The sequence below is a fragment of the Pipra filicauda genome, unplaced genomic scaffold (assembly GCF_003945595.2).
Source record: "Pipra filicauda isolate LSUMZ 115617 unplaced genomic scaffold, ASM394559v2 scaffold306_size1276767_pilon, whole genome shotgun sequence".
In the NCBI taxonomy this organism is placed as follows: domain Eukaryota; kingdom Metazoa; phylum Chordata; class Aves; order Passeriformes; family Pipridae; genus Pipra; species Pipra filicauda.
The window spans coordinates 900667-913919 of NW_024104428.1; the positions used below are offsets into that span (position 1 = coordinate 900667).

The window sequence follows — 13253 nt, forward strand, 5'->3', positions numbered from 1 at the left end:
GGTGCTAATGGTTGTGCAGCTGCCCCATGTGCTGGCCTGCAGAATATGCTCTGGATCCCAATGGAGTCAATCAACATTGTCACAGGGAACTGCACAGGAATCTCCTTATCCCTGCACTTCAGCAGGAGCCTCATCCCTTCCTGACTGGCAAAGTCTTAAGTCTGCCAAGATCAGAAGAGACAGGAGAAGCACTAGCTGATTTTGCAAGTCCCAGATGGAATCAGTTTCTTGGTAGGAAAGAAATCAGTCGAGAGGAGCAGTAAGTACACTGCTCAGGAACAAGACAACAAATAGGGACAGATCCCCACTATCTCTTTCCATCGTACTTGGGAGTCTTTGATGCTGTAAAAGCTATGGACGTGGTGCAAGGCCCAGCATTCAGCAAGACTCATCCTCTAGAGCCTGTTTTCCGCTTTCCAGTCATTTGGGTTCTCCCACCTTCCTCCTTCTCCCACTGCTTTCCCTTGGCTCATCTTTTGGAGCAGAGAAGGCTCCAGGGAGACCTCACTGCAGCCTTTCAGTACTCCAAGGGGACTTATGAAAAAAAAAATGGAAACCAACTTTATACACAGCCAGACAGTGATAGGACAAGAGGGAACAGTTTTAAACCAAAAAAGGGGAGTTTTAGACTAGATGTTAGGAGGAAATTCTCTACTCACAGGGTGGTGAGGCACTGGAATAGGTTGCCCAGAGAAGTTATGGATGCCTTGTCCTTGGAAGTGCTCAAGGTCGGGTTGGATGGGGGTCTGAGCAACCTGGTCTAGTGGGTGGTATCCCTGCCCACAGCAGGGGGTGTTGGAACTAGAGGATCTTTAAGGTCCCTTCCAACCCAAACCATTCTATGTGTCCGTAATCTTTTCTCCACTCCTCCACTTACCGGTGCACCAGTTCTTCCTTCCTTCCCTGTGGACCATCACCCAAAAAGAGCTGGAAACGGACCTGGAAACACCAAGGAACCACCAACAGTGGAGTAAAATCAGAAAGAAGCTGCCATAGGAGGGTACAAGCAGTGGCCTCAGCCTGAAACTACAGATTAAACACTAAGCAGGACACAGCAGCAGCCTCTGTCAGGAACTGGTAACAGCTAAGAGAGCGGCTGGGGTCAAACACTGGACTCACCTCACCCCTTCGGCAGGGCTGAGCAACTGGTGGCACATCCTGGACCCAGTACCGAGGCCCTGGGGCATGGAGCACACACATCCCAGCAAACTGGGGTAATCCAGCCAGAGGAATTCACCATGCCCTCCAGCCACCTGCCTCCCTAGCACCCTTCGGCCCCCACAACCATCTGCAAGACCACACAAAAAATGGACCTACTTTCATAGCAGGCACACCCCTCCAGTCCCTTTATGCATTTATGCATTAACTCAAAGTTAGCTTTGAGATCAAGCAAATCCCTCCAACTGGTCCTCATGTGAGAACCTGGCCTGCACCCTCCCCTCCCTGCCACACTGGGCAGGAACCAGGCTGGCACACCTCCTTTCAGGAGCAGCCCTGCTTTTTGGCATTTGTGCAAGTACTGTGCAGCAGTGATTCGAGTCCTGAGTGTCCAAGCATTTCCCCTTCTCAAGAAACGCTTCCCATTACTTAGCTGAGATGGTCTGGCTGTGTGCTAGTGTTCAATTACTTACTGAAATGTGACTGTAGAAGCAGCTAGAAAGACAAGATTTCCTCTTGTCTCATTGTCATTTCCTAATTAAACCTAACAAGAAAAAGCTCATTAACTTGTATCATTTGAAATGTTCTTAGTACACTGATGGAGACAGGGTGAGCAACAGGTTAGAGCTGGAAATAACATATATGCACGCAAACATCCTAGACCCACCAAAGGCAGCTGCAGACCCAATTTCTTTGCCTTGTAATGTGTCAAACCCCACTTTGTGAGGACAGACTCCATTTTAGCTCTTCCACAGCCGATAAAGAACAGATGCTAAACGTCTCCTAACATTCTAACACAGAGGACTATTCTTTAAGAAGATTTTGTATGACTGGGAAAGAGATGCCAACATAAAAATGGAGTCAAAACCAATTTAGCAGGTTATCATTAAAGAGTATTTAGGAACTTCAAAGCCAGAGGCAAATCGCAACACTGCAGTTTTTCAGACACTGGCTGGAGGGCCTAAACGTCCTTGATACCAGTAGACAAGTCAAATCACGAGCTGAGGAACACTAGCAACAAGAAGAAAACCCTATTGTGCTTGAAAATCTTTCCCCTCCTTTCAGGCAATTTTCCTGGTGCTTAAAGTTTCTGGGCAGGGTCTGCAGATTGCTAATTATCAGACAGCAAGAAGCACTTTTTCAAATCATAGCACTCTGATTCATCTAAGATAAACCAGTGAAAAAACTTCTGGCTTCATGCTAGACTGTATAACCTTTAAGCCAATGGCTGAACCCCTCACTGATTTTGTAGGGGTAAGAAAGAAGACAAGAGAGACTAAAAGAAAAGCTTTAAAAGAATTTTTTTTTTCCAAAAAAGGCAATTTGCTGGTCAAAAAAACTCCACAGGCCTTCCAACACTGAAGAGATGTTCTCCCTGTGACCCTCTCTCTCCCACCCTCTTTCCTGTGGTCTGCAGGGCTGTTCATTCTGCCTTTCACTTTATATAATGGGTCTGGTAAAAGTGTTCTAAGTACACATTCGATTTACAATAAAAACTGCTTTAATAAAGACATCTAACTTGACGGAAGGTCAACTAAAAGACAACAATTCGCATAAACCAAAACCTCCTGTGTAAATAAACAGGATTTGCAGGAGCCTCCGGATGTCAGACAGTCTGGCCAAAGACTGCAGGGAGGGAGTCTCCCTGTGAAGAATTACATTTGGGGATGCGCAGGAGCAGAGCCTGCCAGCCCAGCACCGATGGCCACAGCAGCCTCCCGCCACACTTGGGAAACCCAGAGAGCCAGACGAATCACATGCAGAAACGAGGCAACAGCCCGGGCCACTCGCAGAGCCCTCATTCCCCAAAAGAAGCAGAGCCACAGCCCACGGCAGCACACTCGGGATGGGTCCGGGTTCGGCACCGCACACCACAGCGATCTAGAGGCAGCAAACACGGGCATGAGGGCAGCAGAGCTGGCTTGCAAAACGAAGCTCGCGGCGGAGGACTTTGGGCAGACGCAGATGGAGAAAGCACGATCTTGGCCACTGTTGCTAACAATGCATCGAGGAGCAGATGAGGCGCCAGCAACGTTCCTGGGCCGCTAGCTGCGTAAACAAAAACAACCCCAAACCCCGTGTGTGCAAACACCCGCGATGCTGTTTTCTCCGCCTGTTCCCCTCCAGCCAAGCACCCTCCAGCTCTATTGCATCTAGACCTGTGTGTCAGCCACGGCCCCCTCGGCCCCCGTGCATGGGCAGGCAGCAGAGGAGCAGGAGGGCGCGGGAGCGGAACACTTGAGCGGCAGCCAACTGCTCACTGCTGCTCCCCGGCCAGAACCTCGTCCCCCTCCAGGAGTCAGACCTCTAAGACCATCCCTTCTCTCTCTCCAAGAGTCACCTCTGCATCGTTATTTCACTCCAACGTGCCATTTACAAGTGAGCTGCAGCTTCAAGACCTTATGCATGCTCTGCTCCCCTCTAGGAATCGCAAATAAATCACCAATTACTATGCATGAATAGAGAGAGGAAGAGGGTAATGAGTCTATGTACATATATACATATGCAGTGTTTGAACACAAAGAGCCGTAAATTGCATTCACAGGTGGTATTCTGGAGACTGCAAGAGACTCAAAAGCAGAACTATTCATAAACCAGTCACTGACATGAATGAATTCAGCATTCCCCAGAAGCCTATTGTGTTTCCTATATATTACACTATAAATATGAGGAGTATCAGACTTTGCATTCCTGTAAAAAAAGGAGGTAAATCTTGCAACTACACACAGGATTAGCACTGGCTGGCACAAGTATTAATGGTCTCATCGCTGCATGAGGATTATTTACAGCACTTGCTCTATTTTCCCATTTTGTACTTGCTGTGATGAAGTGCCACTTGTTTAAAGAACCCTGTAACAAACACTGCAGCAAGAAGGGGAAAAAAACCAGCAGAGATCTACAAATGTTACACCCACATGCCAGATGTGGGTTTTCAAACCCTGGCTTCACAGTTACTTGGATTGTGGTAGGTAGTTAATGCTTGAAATATTATTTTAAACCATCCACCTCCTCTTTCCATAACCACAATTCCTCCTTCAGTGATTTTAATGAGTTTGCAAAAGGAGAAAGAAAAAAAATGAGTTGCATTTCTTTTTCTGCGTATTCAACCCACAGTATGTTATCCCTATATTCTAGCATTAACGTTACTTGTTTGGAAAGCAACAGTCCTCTTCTAGCCAGTCACATATTTTTGTTACCAAACAGGGATTTTTACTCCAGTCACTTCTCCACGAAGCCAAATGATGTCTTAGTTTTACAAAGAGCAACCTAAAGCACTTCTGTGCGACTCGAGGCTTTGAGGCACGGCCGCACATCCCCAGTTTTATCAAAATCAGCAGCTGGGCAAACGCGGATCAACCGGCTAAAAAGAAGTCCAGGTGAAAAACACCAAAAGAAAACTAACTCCAAGCGCACACGTGGCACGCTTCCTACCGCTAAAAGCAGCCTCACGCTTAGCACAGGGAGGCCAGCACAGCGTTTTTACGAACTAGCTACATCCGTGGGATTTGGGACCAGTGGAAAGCAGCCGATCCTCCCCAGCAACAGATGACACCTCAGCAGCTCATCCCCCCCCGGGGGGAGGGCAAAGGCAGGTTAGAGCCAGTTTCAGGTCAAACCCAGAAAGCCTGTTCCTGCAAGCAGGGAGGGGTGGGGGGGGTCGGGGCAGCCTTGGCAGCGGGCCCGGCGCCGTGTGAGCACCAACACGGGCTGGTGGGTTCCCACTTCTGTACCGCCGCGGGGAGCCTTCGGCAAGACGATGGATGCCCTCTGCTGCTCCGCCGCCGCAGCGGCTGGGAGTGCCTCGGAGCGCAGGCAACAGACCGACCGACCGACCGCTCCATATTAGGAATCCCTAATCCAGAATGGTGTTATTGTTCTTCAACGGGAGAGATTGAGCGTGCGAAGACAAGGCAGCGAGCGAGTGCCCTCCGCCTCCACCCATCTTGCGGGCTGCGACAGACTCGCGGAGCAAAGCCACCCCGGGCAAACTTAGCTTGAAGACAGCTTTTTTTAATTTAGGGAACCCAAGGGGGAAAGCTAGTGGTTAGGGGAAGTTTGAACCTCCTCCAAAACCATCTCAAAGAGTTCTCTCTCTTTTTCTTTGCTAAAGACAGACAGAGTGCATGCAAACACACACACACACAGGCAAATTACAGACATGGAAGCACGACTGCAATTCAAGCAAAGACCTTGTTCCCCAAATTGGCAGAGCAGGTAAGTATGTGACAATTCTCAAGACAGTGAAAGTGCCAGCCTTGCTGCTTCTTCCCTCCATGGCATTGCTGCTTCTTCCCTCCATGGCATTAACGCCAGCAGAAAATCATACCAATGAAAAGGCAAATCAAAACAGCTCCCCGTTTGCTCTGTACATAAACAGGCAGAAAGCAGCATGAGGTTGCCGTACAGTATTTCCCACAAATGTTCCTATCAACTCATCAGTACTTAAGCCTGGCACATGGTCTGCCACTAAAAACGTAAGAGGCATTTTAATTGTCTTGTATTCTGCTTTTCCCAAATTTGTAGGAAGGGATCTTGCATTGCTACAGCCTCTCTCATCCAGCAGCGGGGTCCCAGAGGACTTTACAGAACTGCAGAGAGTCATCCCCGGGCACTTGTGCGATGGGACAAAACCACGCGTTTAACGGTTCGCAGGGTACGAAACGCAGGCAGGGCGAAGGGACTACGGGAGGAGTTTGAGAGACAGCACAAAGCAATCAAACTGCATTTCACGGCAGCAGCGACTGCCTTCCCTCCACATTTCAACGCGCTCTTCCGACAGCCAAGCAGAGCACTTTGTTTCTACAGCCTACCTTACCCCAGGCGTTTTCTCTGCCTTCATTGTGCAAGCTCAGCACAGACCCGTATAAACTCCCTACCCTGACGGCTCCCCTCCGAGACGCCCCCCGACCCCAGCAGGAGCAGACCGCGGCCGGTCGCTCCCCTTCCCCAAGTTGATGCCGGAGCCCAGGCGCGGAGGAGGTGCCCGTCCCCTCCGCTCCCACGCCCTGGCTGGACCCCGCGCCGCGCCCTGGCGAGGATGGTCACCGGGGTACTGCAGGTGGACATGAAACCATGACCGATTTGTTATATACATATACACATATTTTTATATATATGTTTAATTTTTTCCCCCACCCCATTCCTCCCTCCAACCGCTGGAGCAGCGCGGGCAGTGACAACTCCTGGGGACACGCGCTCGGCGTTCGCAAGGGGTGACCCTCCCGCACGACCCGCCAGCGACGGCACCCACCGGGAGGCGCGGGGGTCCCGTCTCGTCCCACCCTTCCCGGCCGACCCCCGTCCCATCCCATCCCATCCCGTCCCGTCCCACCCTTTCCCCGGCGGCACTTACCGAGGAGGAGCAGGGAGGCGAGCTGCGGCCGCAGGGTCCGCATGGCTGCCGGGGCGCGGGGCGGCGGCCGCCCGCCCTTACCTCCCGCCGCGGGGCTCCGCGGGGCTCCCGGGGCAGGCGACGCGCCGGGCCCGGCGGCACAAAGGGAAGGCGGCGGGGCCGGCACGGGGAGGCGCCAAGGCGGGCGGGGGCATCGCCCCCGCACCGGGGCGGCCGCCGCGCCTCCCCCCCCCGCCCCGCGCCGACGGCTCCCGCGGGAGAGGCAGGAGGAAAACGGAGAAGGAAAAAAAACAAACCACGTCTCCTGCAAGGCGCGGAAAAAAAAAAGGGGGAGCGGAGTGGGGGAGAGCTCACGAAGCAACAACAAAAAGACCCCACCCCGCAAAGTTACGCAAAAATAAAGCGGGGCGCCGCGCCCCCCCCCACTTCGGCTCGCCCCGGCCCGCCGCCCTCACCTGCCCGCCCGCCCCGGCCGCCCGCTCAGCGCCGCCGCCGCGGGGTGCCCGGCACTGCCTCCCGCCGCCAAACCCCTCCCCCGGCCCGCCCCGCACCGCCCCGCACCGCCCGCAACCCCCCGAGCGGGGCGGGCAGCGCCCGCCGCGCCCCCGCGGGGCCGGGACGGGGCCGCCGAGCGCGGCTTTGGAGCGCGGGTCGGGGTCGAGGAAAGAGCTTGCAGGGGTAAAAACGGGTTCTTTTGTTTTAAAGGGGAAAAAAAAAAAAAGAGAGAGAGAGTCCTCGGTGGCGCGCTTCGGAAACCCGGCTTCTTTTGGGACGCGGCGTAAACGAGCCCTTTTGTCCCCGTGCGAACCAAAAATAACAGCGGGGCTTGCTAAGTTTCGACCAACTCGTGGGTGTCCCGCTGCGATGCGCTTGTTGTGGAGACCCGAATCCTGGTATTAATGCCAGGTTGCCGGATGTGAGCCTCCCCCCCCCCCCCCCCCCCAGCAGTGTGCAGGCACTGCTGCACTTGGGATGCTGCCCAGGCAATCAACACTGCAATGTGTCAATGGCAGAAATGCGTTAGAAGTACATCCAGGTAACACTGAAATATGCATAAATATGGCAACACTAGGGACTGGGGTTTAGGTTGTTTATAAATAAAGGACAAATGAGATAGCGCTTCCCAAGGGTGCAGATGTTCAAATGTCTTTGCAAACAGCCCCCCCAGTAGCTTGTTTGCTTACAAAAATAAGAAAAGAGGCCAGGAGCAACAACAATAGCAGAATGAGGTATCTTCCTAGTCCTCTCGTTCTGCAAAGACCCTTTGCAGGAGACCCTTCTGCCTACACAGAGACCCCAGTGAAGTGTTGGTGATGCAAATGCAGGAACCCAGCCCTTCTGTGCCACAGACGGGCAGGAACCAGCACAATCACAAACTGTCTAATAAAACATGCCAAGTCCTTAGAAGCTGTACCCAGCAGAAGTCAGAAGCTGTCTGTATTACCATATGGTCTTGCTTCCCAACGTGGCTGTCGTGGCAGATGCGTTGATAGCCAGCTCCTACTGACCCAGCAAATTCTGTTTCTGCAGGCTAATAATGTTAAGCGTGCCGTTTTCAGAGTGGAAGGTTTAGTTTGCAGCTTTGCCGTGCTCTCTGAACAGAGGAACCAAAGAACAGAGTAAGCAGAGACGTGGGACAGAAAGGGTTAGTGCTGTATTTGCACTGAAAATGAAACTCACGCTTTGGCCCTTAAGCTTTAATTGCATCAAGACTGCCTTCAAGTGAGGCTTGGAAAAGGAACAGGGGTAATGATAAGAGTTGATAGAAAATACCAGTCTATTTGGCTTTTCTCTTAGGTGATTTGAGGGTTGAAATGTCATCCAGTGTAATATTGCTCAGCTTGGCCAATATTTTTCACATGCGGCGTCCTATTTTAAGTCCTCACAGACAAGCCTATGAGTATTCAGAGCAAGCACTGTGGGGCTACTTTGAAGGAAACGCCCAACATCTTTTAAATGGATGCAGGATAAAGATAATTTAGTCTAATGCTTCAAAAGATTTATAACTAGAGAAATAAATAATAGCAAAAGGGAAAAAAGGCAAATTAAGAAATACAGGATAAACTCAATAAAAAGGAATCATTAAAGCTCGGTGATACAAGATAGGTTTTCTAGATGGCAAGGGATATAGACCACAGACTCACAACATTCCTATATTATTTCCGCCTTCAGATGAAGAGACAGAGATGAAAAAAATGCATGATTCAGGTGAGCTCCCGGGACAGGTCAGGGACAAGCCTGGTTTCTTGGCTCTGAATACATTGCCTTTGCCAGTGGAGCCTCCTGGAAGATAATTCAAGATGAATTTTTGTGTAAATTCTTGCTATTTCCAGGCACTGTGTGACTTTACAGCGTACGAGCCTAAGAGGAGCATAAAAATGCCCTGCAAAAATGTTATCAGAGATTCACTAAACTCACATCCTCTTCTCAGAGCTCTTGCAGAGTATTGCATTAATGCATAGTAACAATAAAAATATAAAAAGACCATGGAAATGACATTATAGCATTATAAGATTAATCCAATTCCAGTCAAATTAGATTATAATAAGAACTGTGTGTGCTAAAGACTATTAATGGGAACCTGTGTTTCAAAAGCGCCGTCACCTTTGCACGTGTTCTCCTCCCTGACCCCAATAATAAAAATAGCTTGGTGTTCACGAGAGCACCTTTCCTCAGAGGACTCCACGAACACCTTCTTGTCTTCTGGGGAAAACACTGGCCTCACTTCTGCATCAGTGGAGAAACTGAGGCTCAGGCAGGACAGCTCTCCCAAGCCTAGGGAGGCAGCCAGCCCTCCCTCAGGCTCGGCTCTGGTGTTTCAAGCTCCCGCAGTGGGACTCTGACTCCCTGTGTATGTCTGTCTGTCCGCGTGGTTTATTCACGCGGCTGAATGGAAACGAACGCCACAGTCACCTCAAAGACAAAACCGTTTCAAGCACAAGGTTACTGTGAAGTAGCTTTCCAGGAAGACAGATCTGGGCTGCCTTGTACTCCCAGCACAACTGACTCATTCAGGAGCGCCGTGCTCAGCAGCAGCCAGATCATTTTGGTCGGGCCACGCGGTTGCTCTTTGGCAGCGGGGTGGCTGTAATAGCTGGAGGCAGACGGGTGTGACTCAAGTGATGCTGGTGATACACTCGCTAGGTCGCAACCCACACTGCTGTCGTTCTTGCTGCTCAGTCACTGCCAGCAGTTTGCTTCCCCTTGACAGGCAGGGGTTGAGACTGGACAGCGGGAGCTCGCTCTTAGGGAGAAGGGGAAATGATCCCACGTGCTGCCGAGCTGTTCCGTGCTCATACCAAGTCATAGCTGCTTCTCCTTCTCTTCTGCAGGAGAAGCACAGCCAAAGGGTGCCCACAGCCCGGGTGAGAGGCCAGGCTGGGCGGCTGCTGTGTGGCCGAGGGCCATCAGGGCTGATACATCCCAAACCTCTGGGCTGCCAGAGGCTGCTGTAGTACAACAGCTGTGACTGAGAGCTGCATCCTTTGCCCAAGGGAAGCAAAGTGACATCAACATCCAGACTCTGAATATGCTGCTTGCCCGATGTGCACAGGCTTCCCATGACCCACAGATGATGAGCGAAGTAAAACTGTTGTCTGGCCCTCAGAGAAAAGAGGTTTGGCAGAAGCGCAACGTATGTACGTTATTAAATAAGAATGCCGGTCCTTCTTCCGGACAAAAGACTGCACTCCCTCAACTTCTGGACCCAGTGGGTATTAGCCCCACTCCTCTGATTAGCAGGCAGGGGAGGCAACAATCACAAGACAGATTTGCATCCTTTAGATTTTGGAGCAGGCAGTAACCTGGTGACTAATGGTAACAAACTAAATCAAAAAGAGGACTGGGCTGAACCGAGCAAGGCAGGCAACTCCTGACTCCTTGGCAAGTCAGAGGGAATGATTTCCTTCCTGTAGGGGAGGGAAAGAGATGGTGAAGGGGAGGAGGGGGAGATTTAACCACAGCTGCAGGAGTGACTGCCTCCCTGAGGGCAATGTCTCCGGCCAGAGCCGGAGAACAGAAAAGTCTGTATGGTTTGCACAGCAGGAGGTGTATCCGCATCCCCCTCCTCTCAGAGGCCACATGAGCATTTTGGGGATTGAGCAATCAGAATCAAACCATCTAGAAACAGAAAGCACTTAAAAAAAAATCATCCTATGTGATTTGCCCAAGATCACGCAACACAATCCACAGAACTCAGGGTCTTAAGCCTGAAGATGTGCTTGGGAGAACGTCACAATCAGGTCAAAGCTCCTCTGAGAGGAAACACACCTAAAGCTCTGGTCTCAAGTGGGGAGGAATGGCCAGAGCCATTTATTTTGACAGAATCATTGCCTAAAACATTTTCTCCAGACCTTATTTACACTGTGAAGTTTTGAACATCAGTTTCACCCAGAGGAAAAAGAAGATATTTATATTTAATGGCCAACATTTAAACTCCTTTAAAACGAGCTGAGAGGTTGCAGTTGGAACAGAAAGAAAACCCCTACTGCCCTGGCACAAAGCAGCACTGCTGCCATTGCAGGGAAGCTGGCATCTAACTAGACTGAGGTTTTGGGTCTAGCTCAGCCTAGATTGCACCCCAGGACCAGTATGCCAATCCATGGATGGCACCAAGGCACTTCCCAGGCAGCCCTATGGATTTGAAGGAATTCCCATTAGTGTGCCCTGGAAAGAGGGATGAGGAGAGGGAGAAGTAGAGAGAACAAAAAAAAAAAAAAAAAAAAAAAAAAAAAAAAAAAGAAAACAACCCCGTGTAAAGATAGATCGACACATTTCCAGATTTCCAGGACATCTGTCAGCAAGCCCCAGAGTGTATGGCAGCTAATCCCTTTGCAGATTTTCTTTTAACTGTTGCTTGACAGAAGAGTATGCCAATTTTTTCATAAATGTACCCATATCTGAAGTTGCACTCTGCCTGAGGTTAAGATCTATCTGTCAGGAAAAACATTACACTACCAGCTTGGGAAATGACACTGGGGAAACATCTCAGTGAGAAACACACAGCAGCTTTGGGTTTTGGAATATGTGCCGAGTGAAGGGTGTTTCCTGATGATGAAGAAGGCGAGAGGCAAGGTGGCTGCCTGACTAGATTCCCGGAGTGCTCCCACCTTCTCAACACCCTGGCTGGCTGCTGGCTCTCTCCCTGGCGGAGCAAAGCCAGTGTAGGGGAGAGGGCTGGTGCTGCCCAGCTGGGCTGACGGTCAGAGCTGCAGGACTAGAGAGCTGCAGAACTTCTCCTGCATGCCCCCTCCAGACACAGCCCTAGCAGCAGGGCAGCTTGGTGCCCACTTCAGGGCCTGAGAGAGCAAAGAGCTACAACAAGGCAAAAAGCTTCCTTTGCTCCTGATTTAATTCTCAAACGCTGTGTTTTGCGGCGTTCAGCTATTGCATCGTTCATCTCCAAGGACAGGCAGAAAGCAGTCCAGGAGAATATTCTTCTGTACTGCAGTGGTAAAATGTCTTGGTCCCGACACGGGCACGCACAAATTACAGGGGCAGAGAGCCCCTTGGTGCCAAGAAGGCTGGGCTCATTAAGCACAGATGACAGAGGCGAGGTCCCAGGTACTCCTTGGCAAGCTGCTGCAGGCTCTGCTCAGTGGGCAGCCAGACCTGCAGCTGCTGCTGGGACCTTCCAAGCTTCTGTGGGCTCTGCAGGAATGAACACACTGCTTTTCTGCTTCCTAATCCTACCTACCAAAATCAAGCTCCAGTCTCAGTTTTGTGATGTTTTGCTGGTTAATTCAGGCCTCTCCATGCTTTACAGTGTGTGCCAGAATAAGGCATGTGAGTAAAATGTTGACTCCAAGCCTCACGATTACTGATGGAGCAGAGGTTTATCTTTGTTGTCTTTCCACCCTGGGAAGAAAAGTGACATAGAAAAAGGGGGAAATGGACATTTCCATAACCAATTTTTTCAATGGTAAACAGCAAAAAATTGGTGTTTCAGCAGTAAAAAGAGCAAAAAAATCACCCTTGCCAAATACACACTCAGCCTCTCATCCCACAAGAGTTTCAGCTCCTGGTTGCACTTCTCATTTTTCCATGGAATCATTTTGAGGAAAGAAAAATCTATTTCTTGGCCCAATCTAACAACGTGAGACTCTTTGGGTGTGTCTGAATTCTTTCTAAACAGTCCTGGGCAACTGTACCAAAAAAAAAAAAAAAAAAAAAAAAAAAAAAAAAAAAAAAAAAAAAAGAAAAAAAGAAGGGGAAAAAAAAAAGCAGTCTTTCAGCTGCTGTCATTTATCTTAAAACATTTCTTTCATCCAGTTAGCTATGATAAGCACTTCCATTGTTACTCTGGAAGAAATATGTTATCATTAGGTTTCAGAGTCCACACCTTCATTTCTGTGACTGAAGCCAATTCATACCTCTCTCAATATTGTCCTGACAACAAGGCAGCAGCTGATACTGGAAGATAGCAGCAATTCTGCTTGCATTTTGCTGTGGGTGTTGGTCACCTTTATGTCATAACCAAATGGTTTGGGACTCATCTAGGAGGGAGAAGTCCAGGACACCATGCCCTTACTCTAAGGACTGTTTTGCATTTTACATTTGAGAATCATTATATAAACCTTGAAATATTCATGACAGCAGGAATGAAAGCCCAGGAGTCTCACCCTCTACTGAGGTTCCTGAATGTTAAATTGCGAGACTTGGTCCCCCGTTTATCCCCTCCCCCAGCTTGTTCCCTTTCTCCCTCAGCTTTCATCTCCCACTCCAAGGAGCACACCTCCATGGG

The 13253-nt window shown here is 50.1% G+C and overlaps 1 protein-coding gene across 1 annotated transcript in view; it reads right to left on the reverse strand.

Moving 5' to 3' along the window:
* Positions 1-6766, reverse strand: part of IGSF3 (immunoglobulin superfamily member 3) — a 94402-nt gene extending 87636 nt beyond the window's left edge. The window contains exon 1 of the mRNA XM_027719148.2: positions 6512-6766. Coding sequence (XP_027574949.2) covers positions 6512-6554 — 43 coding nt within the window. The 5' untranslated portion in view covers positions 6555-6766. The remainder of the gene's footprint in view (positions 1-6511) is intronic.
* Between the last annotated feature and the right edge of the window lie 6487 nt (positions 6767-13253).